We start from the raw sequence: 18,332 nt of genomic DNA, 5'->3' as shown, positions 1-18,332 counted from the left end.
TATACTGACAAAACCAACCGCCCCCATAGCAGCATCTCTCCCACCGGTTCGGAACCTTATTTCACACTGATCTTAATAGAGGTCAGTGTTATTTGACTATACAATTCAATTTTATCTTACGAATCTAAACATTTTACTTTAGTATGTGACAAAGTGCTAAATAAAATTACCATTCCATAGAAATAATACGTTCATATTTATGTATTGTAATCTCAAAGGGAATCGGAAAAGTTATAAAAACCGATTAAATCGGAAACGTCAATCAAACTTGACATGGCTACACTGCCAACAAGGCACCTTCGATCGATGGGTTGTTGTCAACAAATTCTTTCTTAAATGTATCAAAACTAAAACTAAAAACTACCATAAAAATAAAATTTTGCACATTTAATATAAAATTACTAAACGACATTCATCTCGCTAAAATTTGCGACGGTTGCAAAATTTACAAGTAATAGTGAAAGTATTGCATCGTTTGTTCTATGATAGTGACGAGGCTGTTTGTGCAGCTAGGAGCATATGTGCGTGAATATTTGGCGAATGTTACGTAAGCAGCGGTAGCGTGGTATGTCGTGGATGAAACGGGCGCAAGGCGGTGCGCCGCCGCCCAACGCAGACCAGTCGCAGTACGGCGCACCCCAGGTGAGCAGGTTATGTCGTCCCTCGCCCCTAACCACTCGTCGATCGCCACCCGCCACCGACGTAAATAATGACGTGGACCTTCAACCGCACACCCGTTCAATCATATGATTAACTAGCTATAGCCCGCGACCCCGTCCGCGCGGTATTAAGTAAAAAAATTACTAAACAGCCTATGTGTTCTTCCAGACTATGTTCTACATCTATGCCAAATTTCATCAAGATCCATTGAACCGGTCCAGAGATATGTGCTAACATCCATCCATCCATCTAAACTTTTGCATTTATAATACTAGTTAGATAAACACTATTGTTGTTTCTTTATGTGTTCTTTTGACTAATTTGTGCAAAATATATTGCTTATTTGTGTAATACTTGTTGTTGTTGTGTCACAATAATTTAAATGAAGTGAAAGTTAAGTTGTATTCTAACTCAACATGTTCATTTGTGTATTTCAGCCTTATGGGAATCAACAAAACATGTACCCAAACTATCAGGGTACATCATCTAACATAGCACAACACCAACAACAACAATATTGGCAGCAGCAGCAGCAGCAGCAGCAGCCGGCTCAGCCCACATACAATCAGCAGTATGGACAAATGTACCAACAGCCAAGCTATGCTAACAATGCCAACCAGTATTATCAACAGCCAACACAATACAATCAGAACTTTTCTAATCAAAATTATAATAGCACACAGCAGGCATATCCACAAAATTATTATCCTAATCAGAGTATGGCTCAACAAAGCTACCCACAAAATAATGTAAATAATGATGGTTGGGAAGATAATTGGGACTGGGGTTGGGAAGATTCAAGTAAACAAAAACCAGTTACTAATCAGATTGCCCAACAATTAAATACTTCCCAAGCGCAAGTTTGCAGTACCAATGCAAATGTCATAGAAGAAAGCTTTGCATCAACAAACACTTGGAATTGGACAATGGAGGAGAAAAAAGAAATTCTAGAACAATCAAGTACTTCAACCCGAGAAAACAAAGATCTACCTCAACAGCCTTCTGATAATAAACCACAGCTTAGCTCCCAAAATGTTTCTAATACACAGGACAATTTAAGCAGTCCTAGCCAGCCAGAACATAGTTCATCTGAAGTCAAGACCTTGAGTGACAAAGACATTGTGAAGGAACGATTGCCTAATTTGGCCCTCGGTAAACGTTTTCATCTCGAGAACTTAACACCCCAGTGGTCAATAGAGTCCCAAATGTCACAGGAATCTAGTGATGGACCTCATACACATTCTGAGGGGACTTATAGAAGTGAAAATCAGTCTAGAAATTCCAACAAGAGTAGTCCCGGTCTGAACACTGACAATTCAAACTTTAATTACACTCAATCTCACATAGATGAGATGTACCCTCAGAGCACAGAGTGGTCGCATCATTCTAATGAAGATTCAGCTAAAATTGATAGTCACAAAAGAAATAGCAGCAGAAGGCAAAGTCATGATGAATTATCAAGTTCTTTGCAAGATATGAGTATATCTAATACTGATAATGTAGTTTCTGACGCTCCAGCACCTGATAATGACCTTGAACAAACATTACATGATAGTTTGCCACCACCTCTTCAGCCACCACCATCCACTTCACCCGCTGATCTTGCACAGCCGCATCCAGATCTTCATTCTTCTCTTTCATCATCTATGCCTCCACCACCACCGGTTTCTGCCGCTACCAATCAACCTGCACCAATGGCAGCAGGGACATTGCCTCCACCAACTTCTTTTCCCCCGCCATCTGCATCGCAGAACCCATTCAAACATGCGGGACCATTTTCACACAAAAACATATCTAAAAATCATGCAAATGTACCTCCTCAGCCATTCCCACCACAAATGGCCAATACAAATTTAACATCACCTTCAGTTGTGAGCAAGATTTCCCAAAGCAACAGAATGCCTGTTGGATTTGGAGCCAATTTAGAAACAACACCCGATAATTCAGAAAGACCAGACCAACCACAAACTGCAAGCTTTGTACCACTTCCTGTATCTCAGCAGATACCTGACAATATGGAAGTTGCTCCACAACATGATAGAAATGAGTATTTACAAACGGAACACTTGTCCAGTGTTGACTTTGGTGAAAATACGGATTTCAGCCAAAATGTTCCACCGCCTGGCTTAAGAAGAATGGTAGTAGGTCAGCAAGAAACAGAGTACAGCCAAAATTTAAATATTTCTGGAGATGAACCGCCTCCAGGACTAGCACGAATGGTTCCAGGCCAACAAACAGAATCTGACGGGTATAATCAATCTAACGACAATTACATGGAACGCCATGTCGATGGCCAAATCACTGATAACAGTAGTCGTCCATTCAGGCAGGCTGATGGGCAACAGACCCTTGATAATTACTCACAACCGCCACCAAACAGGGGATCCGACAGAAGACCAATAGGTTTGGATAGGATGGTCCCCGGAGAACCCAGTAGCAATGAATATATGCAGTATCAGGCCGGAAACTATGGTGGTTCCAATGAACCTAGGGTTGTTACGGGAGTCGATCACGACTATCCTTTGCATGTAGAGGCGGGCCCACCGGAGGTCAGAGAGCAAAATGTCGACGGCTCTGATTACACCGAACCTGCTGTGCGTAACCCAACTAGGAATGTAATAGGACTAAGGGAAGCTACCAATGACTCTTCCGTAGACTTCGTGTCGGCACCAGGAGAACAGCAGCGCGAGCGCGAGCTCACCATGGAGGGAGAAAACTTGCAGGACTTGAGTGTCATATCTGGAGCGGAAATGACATTCTCAAGAGAGCAGATGTTCGATGTAGTCAGTGGCAACGTAACCGATTTGGCGAACGACGCTTCAGAGTCTGTCGAGTATCCCGCAAACGGGTCGCGCAGGCAGTCCGTCAACCGCGTCAATACGTCCGGCGAAGACTCCGAGCGCGACAGAACGTTCAAGTCGTCTCCGAGAAGGGACAGAGAAAAACAGAAGTCTTCGAGAGATCGCGACCGCGACAGGGAAAGAGATAAAGACGGCAGATATTCAAGGGGCGATAGAAAATATGACAGAGATCCAGATAGAAGATCGGGAAGGGACGGCCGAAGATCCGAAAAGGATAGGAGAGACAGGGAAGGGAAGGAGCGCGACAGGCTCGAGCGGGACGGGAGCCCTGAGGCCCCCCGGCAGCGGCGCAGCGCGCGCGCCCGCCGGTACGATACCGAAGATACCGACTATTACAGCGACCGGGAGCGAGAGCGCAGGTAAATAAATAAAACGAGTTAGTTATCTCTATTAGTTAATTAATTTATGGAAACGTTTTTCAATTCCAAAATAATTCGTTGAATGTACTTAATAATTTTAGTATCGAAACCCGCTAACTTGTTAAAGAGTAGGACTGTGCAGATTTAATGTTTGAACTGTGTGAATTGTGTTTACAATAGTAGTGTATGACAGGCGCTACCGGGAGGGTTCCTACACATCGAAACCGCCGCGACCTGACGACAAGGAGCGCCGGCGGTACAACACTACCGAGCGCGACCGCTACGACGACGACGGCGGCAGCAGGCGGCGCGCCGACCGCCACCGTGACCGCGCAGACCGCAGCGACCGCGCAGACCGGAGCGACCGTATGGACCGCAGCGACCGCACAGACCGCAGCGACCGTGCAGACCGCAGCGACCGCGCAGACCGCAGCGACCGTATGGACCGCACCGAGCGCCGCTACCGCGACATCGACCCCACCAGGAAGTACGGCAACTTGCGGCGCGAAGAGGAGCAGCGAAGGAGAGGTGAGCACTGTTGAAATCTTACAAATTACATATTAAAAGAAAGGAATGGTTTCGTGTCTCTTCGTCGTCTTTTTTTTTTGTCAAATGTAATGAATGAAAAAATGATAAGTTAGCTACCAATTCAGTACAAGAACTTGGATGATTTTGTTTTATTTATTTTCAGTTGTGACTTTCTCGAGGGACGCAAAATGTAATAATTGTAAGAGATAAGGTAGATTTTTGTGTGTGTGTGCGTTGTGCGGGAGTTTGCGAAGGGGCCATGCGCGACTCGCTGCTCGCTGCTCGCTGCATGCGCCACGGAGTGACTCGCAACGAACATTCGCTTTGTTCATCATCGCACCACTATCACGTTCAGTAACAAGCTGCACTTTACGCAGCTCAATACTCATTACTTTGCAACACTACATTTATTTTTGATGAATTACAAACAAGTTATATGCATAAAATATTTTCAATATGTTGCTGTAAATATAAAGCTTGAATGTTCTCGTCCCGACTGTAGTCATCACCAAAACAAGTTGAAAACTGTTCACAACAACCGAATGTGTCCGCAGTGCAAATATAAACGCCAACTTGTTTAATACATATTTCGCATCGAGGTTTAACATTTTTTTTTTTTGGAATCATTAATAATTGCAGGAAGGTCGACAGTAATACTAAAAGTGTACTATTTCGTCTTCACTATGCTAAGTATAGACGTACTCGAGATGATTTATACTAAACTAGCTTTTACCCCCGACTCCGTCCGCGCGGAATAAAAAAATAGAAAACGGGGTAAAAATTATCCCACGTCCGTTTCCTGGTTCTAAGCTACCTGCCCACCAATTTTCAGTCAAATCGATTCAGCCGTTCTTGAGTTATAAATAGTGTAACTAACACGACTTTCTTTTATATATATAGAAGATATATATTCCCACAAATGTCAACTTGACCTTAGGCAATATCTGACCAGACCACTTATGTAAGGAATGTAGTTTTTAATTTTGCATTAAAAAGTATTTTGCAAGTATGAATTAACCAATGCGCTGATGCTTAAACTATAATTATAGTGAGTGACCTATCCCCTTAGTTTTTTTTTTATTAAATCATTAAAACTTGCTAACAGACAAAAGTTATGAGTTATATTTGCGCTTATTTGTGAATGTTTAGATTTGACTTGCAGAGTATTCGAGCGAGTATTACAGCGAAACTAAATATTACGTATGCTCTTCACGGTTGACACAGTTCTTGTTGAAAATGTCGTAAATGTTATTCTTTTTGTTGTGCGGAAGACTAGTACTTGCCAGCAAAAGAACGCTGTTGTTAACACGTCTTATCTCTCTACCTATTTACCGATTTGCTCCGCAATATCTAATACTACTATATCATTAAAATAAAGCTGATATGCTTCTACAACAGATAAAATAAAACGTGATTAAATTAAATTAACATTAAAGTAATATTAATATCTGTACGTGTTTGTTTCTAAGTTATGTTTTTTTTTTCTTAGCGTAGAAATTTCCATAACAGCGTGTCGTATGATACGTTTTACGGTTCATTATCCGTTACCGCTATAAATTCAACATTATTGCTTGCAGACTGCAGCCGACCTCTGCTTATTGACGTTACGAAAACTTGCATATAAACCTTTGTTGTTTGAATGTGTTATTCCACTTAACAAGTATTTTTTTAATGTTTTCATTATCAAAAACATTTCAAACACATGAAGCTATTAATACTGTAGCTTGTCGTCAGATAATTTGCACACAAGTTCAATTACTGAACATATAAGAGAGCAGTACCTGCTCGCTAGCTGTGCGCCGCCCTGTATACTAGTTGAGGTTTCCTACGACTTTATGGAACCGATATATTGTACGTCACAGGTTAATTATATAATTTTTGATAGGATAAATTACTTTTTTGGATACATATATATAAGAATCAAGAAAGAAATTCGTGATTACGTCTTTCCTGACTTTTATCATAAGATTGTAGGAAAGCGATAGATATGGCCGACGTCAATAATTAAATTTCTTAGGAGGGCTGTTCCTTGTCCTCGATAAGTAAAATAACATTAGAATGCAGAGTGTTAGTGCGGCAGGCATGCGGACGTCACTGTAGTTACGGCGAGTGAAAGGAAAGCAAAGCAAACGAGGCCGGCCGGCTGACACGACTGGCCACGCTCCCCTACACTATATTGTTACTTATCCTTAAATTCGTTACAAACAAAAATTTATTAAAATAGTTACCAAGTATATATTAGATATTACGTATTCTTGGTTTACATTAAAAAAATTCTTCAAATGTATTACGCTACTTTATAGAATTTATTTTATCTAATCTCTATAGAGCTGAAGCGTGTCGTAACTATAACTGCAAAGAGTGGCTCGCTCGTCACTTGTCACCGACTGACGTTGTTGCACAACAAATTAAATCATGAAAGACGATATCGCAAAAATGATATTTATAAAAAGACACGGGCTCAGATGAAAGGAAACGGGCATTTGTTTCCCGCGATGAGATTGAACTTTGGTGCTGAGCAGTATCGGTGATGCCACCGAAAGCAAACTGACACAGTGGTCAGGTCTTGCACACGCGTGCTGCGGCTTCTCTTGACCGATTTTACATAATTTAAATTAACTTCACTTTTGCTTCAATCGAAACAAACTGGAGAAATAATGATTGCATGTCTATCGTACATTTATAACAAAAACTTTTATAAACATAATAACAAACATTTCTTCATAGTGTTTAATGATGTGATGATCATAATTGTTATTGTATGAAAAATTCACGATAACATTGTTGCGATTCATCCTATCTCGTCGAATGTCATTCAGAATGGAACAATTTGTAAATCTGGTAATTTGCAATTTGTCATTGACTTCTATTGACACCATGCAGTGTAGGAATGAAAAACTCAAATTGTACTTTTAGAATTTGTACTATGACACGAAAGTTGGGAAGGTTCGCTCCTGAATCTGATACTTTTGTCATCTAATTGAGACGTCGTGGTATTTGTTAACAGGCGAGACGTACTCGTCTCCTTCGCGTGCGGGGTCGCGCGAGGCGACCGCCACCGACGAGGAGCCGCCCGCCGTGGAGCGACGTCGGCGCGACCGCGACCGTCGCTGGCGCACCGACCGCAGCGAACGCGGCGACCGCGCCGACCGCGACCGCGAAACAGACCCTTACTATCTCGGTGAGCACTTTTAAATCATCCCCGTTTCTCAGGTCACAGCGATACAATTGATTAAATATAAAATACATTAAAATAATTAGCAGTATTAGCCGATAGTCTAGAGGTGTGTCGTTGTGTGCTGCAGGCGGGTACGGCGCCTACGGCAGCGGGTACGGGGACCCGTTCCTGCTGCAGCGGCAGCAGTACTCGTACTACGAGCGGCTGCGGCGCACAGACCCCGCCGCATACATGCGTCTCTACAAGCAGCTCATGGCCGCGCCACACGCGCCCCACACCGCCTACGCAGACGGTACACACCACAAGCAATATTATAGACATCAGCACAAATGCTATCGTAAATTTTGAAAGTACGATCCATCACAAATAGAGTCTCAATCATCAGAAATATATTGATAGCTCGGTGTGTGTGCCAGTCGCAGGGTACGGGTCTCTGGGGTACGAGGCGCGCGGCGAGGAGCGCGGCAGTGTGCACTCGGGACGCTCCAGCGCCGCCGGCCTCAAGCCCACGGACACGTGCGTACTGACACCACACCTCCACACACCTCTACACACCTCCACACACCTCTACACACCTCCACAAACCCCCACAAATTTTAAATTTTTAAATTGCAACGCTTATAAAGTGATATTAAGCAGGAATTGCTTGTAATGTATTGATATCAATGACATTAGCACTTACAACAACATACATACAGCATCGTACTGTGTTCACACAACCATTCATTCAAATATCATTGTTTGAACATATTTGATACACTTAACTCATGGCATTTAACACATATCATACGATTTTTATGCTTATATCATTTCATTTTAATAATTCAATAATAATACATAAAATACAAAGGATCTTTATACTCACCTGGTATTGTACCGTAAATTGCATCTACTTTAGTTCATATAAAATCACAGCACCGAACTGCCCGCACACCTCGTGTTAAATTTTAATACGGAACACCGCCATTTTAGCGATGCGACGCTCTCACTCTATTAGCTTATTAAGTTTCGCTTGTTGCTTCACCGAGCGCTAGATATTTGCTTGTTTCGTGACATTTAACACAGCAGTCGGCTGTAGCGCGCGGACAACTTGGGTACAATCTGTAGGCGCATGAGGTCGCATCGTTGGTGAGGATAGGGCGGGGTGAAGGTGGGGTGCGGGCGGGTCGGGGCGGGCGAGTAGTGAGGCGTGCGTGGTGCCTACGTAGGTACTACGGGTGCCGGGCGGAGGGCGGCTCGCTGCGGGACGCGCCCTCGCTGCGCACCGACTTGTCCGACAGGTACTCTCCGCACACAGCACGACACCGCACGACATCGCACGACACCGCACGTCCGACATCTGCACGCAATAGTTTTGCAAACACCAGTTTGTTTGTGCTCAGATGTTCCCAGTATATGATTGCCCTTTCACTTGCTAATGCTTTTTCATTTGCTTCTAACAGACCTGTTTATACTTCTGATCATTGGCCAATGTTTCATATTTTCACGTAATCTCTTTAATGTAACTTTATTTTGCTGACACTGTAATATTTTTAGACATAATTATTTACAATAAACATAAACAAAAGTATTTCTAGTTTAGATCAATGAAGCGACTAGTTGTTTTATGTTTGCATTTCGTACACAATAGATGTATGATATGTAGGCAGTCGTCGCTCGGCGGCACTCGGCACTAGCCCTAGGTAGCAGTAGGTAGCAGTAGGTTCGTTGTGTGGTCGGAGCCGGCGGCCGTGTGAGAGAATGTAACGTGTGCGCGCCCACAGGGACCTGAACACGGACGCCTCTCTCAACCTGCAGCTGGAGGAGTCGACGGTGCGCTCGGAGCGCATGACGCCCTTCAAGTACTCCACCGCGCACGTCAAGGTAACTTGTACACACTCTCTGTGCATCCGCGCGATGTGTCCAGTGGCGTACTGGAGAGGAGAGTAACATGTCGTGGGCGTGGGCGCAGGGCACGCTGTCGGCGCGGCACGTGGTGCTGGTGCGCGCGGCGTACCCGGCGGACGGCCGCCCGGCCACCGTGCAGCTGGTGCCGCTGGGCGTCGCCACGGCGCGCCTTCCCGACCGCGCCCACCTGCTCGCCTACCCCGGCCCCCTCCTCAGAGGTGATGTTCACAGACGAAACAAGTTTGTTCGTTCTAATTCGGTCCTGTAATAAATACAAGGAATAATGTGTTTGCATTTTTATCGTACAGGTGTAACTCACAAGAAGAGCGTCATCGAGTACTGTATGTCGCGCGCGGCGGAGGCGGCGGCCGGCGAAGACGCGTGCGACCCGCTCGGCCAGCTGCTGGTGTGGGAGCTGCTGGCGCTGCTGCTGCGTCAGAACGGCGTGGTGGTCGGCTCCGACATCGCGGAGCTGCTCATGAAGAACGTGCGTGAACACGAGTTCGCGCTATCTCCGCGCCTAGGTCTGTGTCGCTACTGCTGCCCCCCCCCCTCTCCCACTCCCTCTCACTCACACTGTGGACACTCACTGTGGCTCTCTCGTTGCAGAAAGCCGCGCCGGCTCCAGCGCCGAGAGGGAGCGCGTCGTCTCTCCCGAACGACACGTCCGCCCCGACCAAACTCTTACGCGTAACTACATATTACATTTTTCTAATATATTAATACCAAATATAAATCTTCAGCTGCTCCGATGAGTGAGGAGCCGGAGTCTCCGTGGGCTCGGAGATGACATCTATCATTGTTCTTCGTAATGATATGAATGAACGTCATTCGTACAGCGTCCCCGGGTGCGGCGGGCGCGGCGGGCGCGGCGGGCGAGGAGGTCGGGGAGGGTGTGGAGAGGCCGGCCGCGACGGAGGCGGAGGCGCTGGCCCGCCTGCGCGATCTCCTCATATACGGCAACAGACAGGAGGCGCTCGGTGAGTGTAGGCGCACATCGGAGTGGAGCCGGTAGTTGTTTGGTGAACACGTGTGACATCGGCGATGCGGCGTGTGTCCGCAGAGTGGGCGATGCGGTGCGGGCTGTGGGGACACGCGCTGCAGCTGGCGGCGCACGGGGAGCGGCGCACGCGGGCGGCGGTGGCGGCGCGGTTCCTGGCCGCCGTGCCCGCCGCGGACCCGCTGCACACGCTCTACTCCGCACTGGCAGCGCGCATGCCGCCCGCCGCCACAGTGCGTACAAATATGTCTTTAATGTGTAATCTCTAATATATTTAATAATTCATATTTTATGACCGACGTTGTTGTGATGTGGCAGTGCGCGGCGGAGGAGCGCTGGGGCGACTGGCGACCGCACGCCGCCATCCTGCTGGCCAACGGCGGCGCGCGGCCCGAACTGGAGCGCCGCGCCCTCACGCAGCTCGGTGAGCACTCCTCCTTCTCGTATTACGACATTTCATACATAATTAGAGAGCGCTATCATTTTGCAATGTAATAGGCTTAAACCTTTTGTCTTTACTTAACATAATGACCGGTCACCAGGTGACAGCCTGGCGTCCCGCGGGCTGGTGTTCAGCGCGCAGTTCTGCTACCTGTCGAGCGGCGTGTCCTTCGCGCCGCACCCGCTGGCGCCGCTGCAGCCGCGCTCCGCCCCCGCCGCGCCCCCGGCCCCGCGCCTCAGCCTGCTGCTGGCGGACCCGCGCGCCGCCTCGCTGTCGCAGCTCGCCACCAACCGGGCCATCTTCGCCACAGAGATCTACGAGTACGCGCTCTCGCTCAGCCACGAAGACTACGTCATCGAGGACTTCCAGGTGTGCCACCGCGCCGATGTGAACGCGAACTCTCGTATTACTGTTCGATAACACAGCTGGTACAAAGTGTAGAGAGAATGGTAAGATACAGTACCGTGTTGCAGGTGTACAAGCTGGTGGCGGCGTGCCGGCTGGCGGACGCGGGGCTGTGCGAGCGCGCGCTGGGGTACGCCGAGAGCGCCGCGCGGGCAGTGACGCGCGCCCCCCGCCGCTACCCCCCCGCCCTGCCCGCCGCCCTCGCCCGCCTCGCAGACAGGTACAACACACACCCCCACTCCCACCCCCCACTAGTGGTGTGCCGAGACCGGACACGGTGTCAAACACAATTTGTTTGCGCAGGTTGAAGTACTACGAGCCCGCGCTGCACGAGGACCCGCCGCTCGTGGAGGAGGCCGCGGAGCCCGACAGCGCCGAGCCCTCGCCGCGCCACCACCAGTGGATCGACGACCTCGCCAACATCGCCAGCGCGCTAGAGGTCACCTCTCGCTGCCTCATACCTCAATACGACACCGCCGCGGTTTTAAATAATGAATTGGTCAAAACTGGACTCGTTTCAAGCTTTAAAATTGATTTTTCCAAATTTTTCAATTAAAAACATGTTTGATTGTTGTTAAAAATGTAAAAACCTAATGATGAACAATTTGCAGGCGGAGGCCTGGCAGCACAGCACGCCGCAGCACCAGCCGGTCTATCAAGATCAGGTACTCATCGATTATCATATGGAACTGTGGTTACAATTTTGATTATTTGTAAACTTTGCATAACAAATATCTCCTTGCAGACGATCCAATACGAACAGAGCGCGCCGGCGTACCACGAGGCGGGCGGGGCGGAGCACCCCGCACTCTACTACCAGCCGCCTGCGCAGCTCGCCCCCCAGCTCGGCCCCCAGCCCGGCCCCCAGCCCGGCCCCCACGACCTCGCCTACGCGCACCTCGACCCGCCGCTCGCCGAGCACGCGCCCCCTGCCCCCGCCACCGGCCCCGGCCCCGGCCCCGACACGTACGGCGAGGAGTGGGGCCGCGCAGACGACACGGCGCAATCCTACGCCGACCCCTACTGGCAAAACGACCAGCACTACGGATACGGAGATGTGAGTCTGCTTTCTTTTATTTACTGCTGCAGTATGTAGCTAGGAGGAAAGATTGTGTGCGATTCACTTTGGAACTGTCGGTTACTTTGTGTGACAAGGAATATATAAAGTAAATTTGTGCAATATGCTATTTTTATGACGTGCATGCCAAAATTATTCTTATTTTGAATGCTTAAGACTTACTCGGTGGTGGAACGAATCTATATATTGAATAAATATTTTGTATCGTATATTTATATCGTATTTCCAAAAGATGAGCGAACGCGTTCACGATATTTAACTCGATACTTGTTCCGCGATCACCACCGCGTCTCTCGTAAACTAGTCGGCGTGAATGTGCTTTGTGTGGTGCTAACGCGTGTTGTGGTGGGGCAGCGCGCCGCCGCCGGTCTGCGGCACCGCAGGGCTGCCCGCCCGCCGCCCCCCGCGCCCCGCACACCCACGCCCACGGCCACACCCACGCCCACGGCCACACCGCGACCGAAGCTATCCGACCTGGACATCCACGTGGCGCACGCCCCCAACGTGGGCGCGCCGCCCCCGCCGTCCCGCAGCGCGCCGCGCCGCCCGCCGCGCTGCGGGACGCTCATCACGGGCACGGTGGACGCGTGGTCGCGCACCGCCGTGGATGGAGCTTTCAAGCCTCTCGTTTTCGGCGGCACGTATCCCATAGACGAGCCGGCCGCTCCGATGTGTAAGGAGGATCGCCTCGCCGTAGTCGGGGGCGAGGGCGGGGGAGAGGGTGGGGGCGAAGCGGAGCGGCGGCGCGCGCTGCGGGCGACTGTGGAGCGCAGTCTGGAGCGCTTCGAGGCGATGTTGGCGCAGCGCGAGGGGCGGCGGCGGGCGACGCGCGGCCCCGTGCGCACATTCGACATCGACGAGCCGGTGGAGCTGGCGGGGGCGGGGGCGGGGGCGGGGGCGTGGTCGGGGGCTGGGGCTGGGGCGGGGCGAGACCACGCCCGCTACTACGTGGCCGGTCCGCGCACATACGACATAGATGAACCGACATCTTTCATATAACACGCCTGTTTATTGCATTTTGATATTCTTGTTTGTTGTATTCACAATAACTTTTCTTTATGTAAGATTTTATTTACCAAATTCGTAGTGAAATAAACTAAAACTCAACTTTCCTTTACACTCACTCGCCGGTTTCAGTTACATGAAGTTTAAAAACTCTATTGTATGTGATGTTTATGATCAAATAACAAAATTTGTTTGTTAATTGCATTTGAGTAAATAACAAGTAGTACAAAATGTAAAGTATAGGAATGTATGTAGTTATACAACATGTAACCAGTTTGTCTCTCTCCTGCATTTTAACTCTGCATCGATTGTAGGTAGGTTTGCTATAGATGAGCACCTTAAATTTTGCATATCCGTATTTAAATTTATATTTATTTTAAATTTACACCTATATTTAAAACAGTCCTCTATATTGTGAAGTGTCCCCCCCCCCCTGGTATCTTCAACGCAGACGTCTCTCTACCGAAAAACCGCGTTCACACATTTTGTCTTTACTATGCCTTTGTTGTCATGTTCTAAGAAAAAAATTCGCTGTGATAATTTATAATGATCTGATATAATATTTTATTTATTTCTAGCAACTAAATTGTTTAGGTTTATTTTGTAAATGATAAAGAAGTTCGGTTGTATTGTAATAATGAAAGTTAAAGGAAAATCCTTTTAAAGTAGTGTTACGTCTTGTAGGCTTGAAGCCCTTGTTGCACACATGACAGCTTGTTTTTATTTATTAATAACTTATTTATTCCTTTATAAGATGTATTTACGTTTTTATGAATATACAATAATCTTTATGTTGTTAAAGTTGTGTTGTGTTGTGTTATTAACACACTGTAACCTGTGCTCTTATAATCTTACATGTTGTCAATATAAAACGTTTTACAAAACTGTTGTTTTATTTTGTATTCCGTCAGATCATTAGAATCGTCGGTTTGTATTACCTTAAGAAAACATTTTGCAATATAATTTGATTACATGATGGAGATTCACTAGAGAAATGAAAATTTATCATTGAATATTAAGTAATCACTAGAGGTACTCGCATCCCAAAAATTACAGGTTCCAGGTTACCCGTTTGTAACGCTTATATTAATCCTATTGAGTTGTTGTATTGCAGACGGCGACGAGTGCGGGAGACGAGGCGGGCGACGCGGAGCCCCGCCCCACTATCACGATGCCGGGCGCCGCCCCCTCGCGCCCCGCCCCCTACTCACACTATGACGACGACGTCCCGACCAAAGCCGACACCGCGGTAAATATACTACACATTTACATTCCTACGCCATCAATAACTAGCTGAGCAACATCCAAACAAACGAAACAATAACAATGGGGTAATGTCAAAGAAACAAGGAGAGGAAAGAAAATTCTTTGGAAAATGACGTTGTATTATACAGTTTGAACGTTCGCAGGCGCAAGGGCAGCGCGACGGCGGCGCCCAGGGCGGCGAGCAGGAGGGCAAGAGCAAGGAGGAGGGCGGCAAGGCGGAGGGCAAGGGCAAGGGAAAGGGCGGCTGGCTGGGCGGCATACTCACCAAGCTGGCGCTGCGCCCGCCCAACCAGATGATTCTGCCCGACGACAGCAACCCCACGGTGAGTCCCACCCCGCACCCCGCACATCCCCCGCGCACCCCACACCCCGCACGCCCCGCACCCACTCTGCTATAGACTACGCAATTTGTTCTCAACCAAGTTATACGATCGAGTACTCGCTTCCTCTTCTCTCTTTTAAATTTTCAATATTTTGTTATATTTATGTATATCAATTTGTTAATCATATTTTATATAATTTAATGTATATTATTATTATATTTATTTGTATTTATTTTTGCTTATAATTTTGGGTTTGTTTTTTTGTTTTATCAAAATAAAAGATGTTGTTCTCTATTCCTCTTTTATTTTAACATATTACATGCAAATATACGGACGTAAGTGACATAAATAGAGCCTATCTAATGTATTGTAATGTGACACTCGCGTGTGTCTCGGTGACATGTGACTGTCCTAGTTGTGAGATGGCGACACAGCACGGCACAGCACGGCACAGCTACAGGCACATGTATTGTAAGATAAGATAAACTATTACCTATATTGCTATATAACAATTGTTTGTTGTCGCATTGTTGCTATGTCTGAGTGTACAATGTGAGTGAGTGTTGCAGATCGTGTGGGACGCGGAGCACAAGCGCTGGCGCAACCTGGAGGCTGATGAAGACGACACGCCCCGCCCACCGCCGCCGCCCCCCGCCCACACCGCACCCCCCGCACCCCCCGCACCACAGTCAGTAACACACACACACACACACACGATACAATAAATAAGTAACAATGTATTTTAATAATGTTGTATGTATGTGCAGGCCGGGCGGAGGTGGAGGCGGAGGTGCGCCGCCAGTCACCAACATCTTTAAAATGCAGAAAGGAAGACGTGAGTATCAAATGTTTGTTTGTTTTACATTACATTGACAAAGTATGACATAACGCGATCAGGTCACGAGTGCTGCAGGTTTTATGTCTTCTATTTCATAATAATTTGTTCTTTCTCGCAGACATAAAGAAGTCGTACGTGGACGTGTTCAACCCGAGCGGGGCGGCGACGCGGCCCCTGCCCCCCGCGGCCGAGGTGCTCGGCGCTCCGCCCCCCGCCGCCGTAGCCCCGCCCACATACTTCGTGCCCGCCCCCATCGCCGCACAAGTAATATTATTTCCCATTTCATAAAATAAAACTATGCTATTTTAAAATTTCACTATGTCGCCTTTGAGCAATGTCAATGTAATATAACAATATGTTATTAAGCTTTATTGTAGCTTATGATGTTCTTTGGAATAAAATGAGAACCGAAACAAATCTGACAGATGATGTAACACTACTTTTTAAGTTTTGGTACAATAATCAAAATAATAAAGTTAGATGGGCAGGTGCATTCTCGGAAGGGTATAGATTGGAGTGTGGAGTGCGGCAGGGCGGTTTGACCTCACCCACGCTCTTCAATCTGTACATGAACAAATTGATCGATGAGCTTAGCAGTACGGGAATCGGTTGTCATATTGACGGAGTTTGTCTTAATAATATTAGTTACGCCGATGATATGGTACTGCTGAGCCCATCGATAGGGGCCTTGAAACAGCTTATTAAGATCTGTGAATCCTATACGGTGTCACATGGACTCAAATATAATGCAGTGAAAAGCGAATTTATGATTTTCTGTCCGGATCGTAAACGCTACACTTACGTGCCAAACATTTTGCTCTGTGGAACTCAATTAAAAAAGGTGGACAAATTTAAGTATTTGGGTCACTGGATCACTGAGGATATGAAAGATAATCTAGATATTGAAAAAGAACGTAGATCGCTGTCTGTTCGCTGCAATATGTTGGCCCGCAGATTTGCCAAATGTACCAAACATGTTAAGTTGACTCTTTTTAAGGCATACTGTCAATCTTTCTATGCCTGCGGTCTGTGGGTTGACTATACGCGGAGGGCATACAGCGATCTGCGGGTTCAGTATAACAACGCGTTCAGGGTGTTAATGGGGCTGCCACGTTACTGCAGCGCCTCCGGCATGTTCGCGGAGGCTCGTACAGATGGGTTCGATGCCATCATGCGAAAGCGCTGCGCCTCCTTACTGCGCCGAATGCGTGACAGCCATAACGTTATCCTGAATGCTTTGTTGGATAGGTGGGACTCAGTGATGCTGGCTCGCTGGATAAATATACATGTAGACTAGCGTATTCTTGTATCACTGAGTAACAACCATATCCCGGTCACGAATAGTCTATAGTTTATTTTATTTTTTTTTATTTATTTTTTCTCTTTATTTTTGTTACTAACATTACTTATTAAGTCTTTACTAACCCTAGTATAATAATATGGATCTTTGTAGTCTGAATTAAATAAACATTATTATTATTATTATTATTATTAATATATTTTGGATGTATTTGTGTGCCGCGGGACAGGAGGGCGAGGTGGAGGTAGTGCCCAATGGCCACTAGCAGGTAACATACACTCAAATGTATGACGCTGATGTTACAATTACACTTACTACTGTGTCTGAATACTAACAAATATAATAATTGCACTTAGTATATAATAAAGTCGTTGTTTGCAGGGATACTATGATCCTAGCCAGCAGGCAGAGGATGTGTCCCGCTAGTGCGCCCCGCGGCACCCTGCAGCACCCCGCGGCACCATGCGGCACCCCGCGGCACCATGCGGCACCACGCGGCACCCCGCGACATCGCCGGCGTTAGTTAAATTCGTGATGGAATTAACTCCAAGTATACATTCGGTTTTGAAATACATTACATTTAGTATAATTATTGATTGCATCAAATATATTTTTATTTTTCTTCATTTTAATAAAGTCTTGTGATACTTCTCTGTCCATTATGTTATCTTACTTTTCTATAATATTGACATTATATATATATTTAGGAGTTTGTGAGTTGAAAGCCGGCGGACAATTTGCTCATTTATTTCATTATTTTATTTCCAATGTTTATTAAATTGTATGAATATTGAATTATAAATTAATTTATTTTACTTTTTTTTAATCAATATCTTTAAAATGGATTGTTTTGTAAATATATAATGGATTATATTTATATAGCGACATTGTCGTAGTCGAGCCGATGTTTATTTTGTCTGTCAAAAGGTTTATTGTATTCATTTCTGTTAATGTAATTCTGTGAAATATTCAATGCTTGTATTCTTTAAGTTTATTTGACCATTTAAATATAATTTATTAAAGGGATTGTAATAATTAAATGAAAATTTAAGTTACTCTATATGTTAATGAATTTAAATTAATTCTTCACAATGTCGTACATTTATTTCAACTTGAACTGCGACATCTGGACATTTTTTCATCTTTTAAATTGATATTATTTAATAATTATATTAATCATTTAATTGTTTGAGTGACATTAG

The 18,332-nt window shown here is 46.2% G+C and overlaps 1 protein-coding gene across 1 annotated transcript; it reads left to right on the top strand.

The window, feature by feature from the left end:
- The first annotated feature begins 287 nt into the window (after positions 1–287).
- Positions 288–17,598, top strand: LOC106708056. The gene is made up of 27 exons (XM_045686684.1): positions 288–642; positions 1,098–3,880; positions 4,074–4,408; positions 4,572–4,607; positions 7,416–7,589; positions 7,714–7,878; positions 8,009–8,102; positions 8,795–8,866; positions 9,350–9,449; positions 9,538–9,691; positions 9,782–10,051; positions 10,087–10,117; positions 10,230–10,247; positions 10,377–10,453; positions 10,537–10,706; positions 10,792–10,897; positions 11,016–11,284; positions 11,389–11,540; positions 11,624–11,759; positions 11,932–11,985; positions 12,066–12,377; positions 14,518–14,652; positions 14,813–14,992; positions 15,562–15,680; positions 15,760–15,827; positions 15,949–16,094; positions 17,512–17,598. Exons 1-27 carry the CDS (start codon positions 568–570, stop codon positions 17,554–17,556), a joined length of 6,276 nt encoding a protein of 2,091 aa, XP_045542640.1. The 5' UTR covers positions 288–567; the 3' UTR covers positions 17,557–17,598.
- The last annotated feature ends 734 nt before the right edge of the window (positions 17,599–18,332 follow it).

This window comes from Papilio machaon, chromosome 3 (assembly GCF_912999745.1).
Source record: "Papilio machaon chromosome 3, ilPapMach1.1, whole genome shotgun sequence".
NCBI lineage: Eukaryota > Metazoa > Arthropoda > Insecta > Lepidoptera > Papilionidae > Papilio > Papilio machaon.
This window is presented reverse-complemented; position numbering and strand designations above follow the sequence as displayed.

Bases quoted from the DNA above. Each gene is read 5' to 3' on its own strand.
- LOC106708056 (XM_045686684.1), top strand. From the start codon at position 568: ATGTCGTGGATGAAACGGGCGCAAGGCGGTGCGCCGCCGCCCAACGCA. The intron at 12,378-14,517 runs GTGAGTCTGCTT...GTTGTATTGCAG, and splicing joins AGCACTACGGATACGGAGAT to ACGGCGACGAGTGCGGGAGA. The intron at 16,095-17,511 runs GTAATATTATTT...CGTTGTTTGCAG, and splicing joins CCGCCCCCATCGCCGCACAA to GGATACTATGATCCTAGCCA.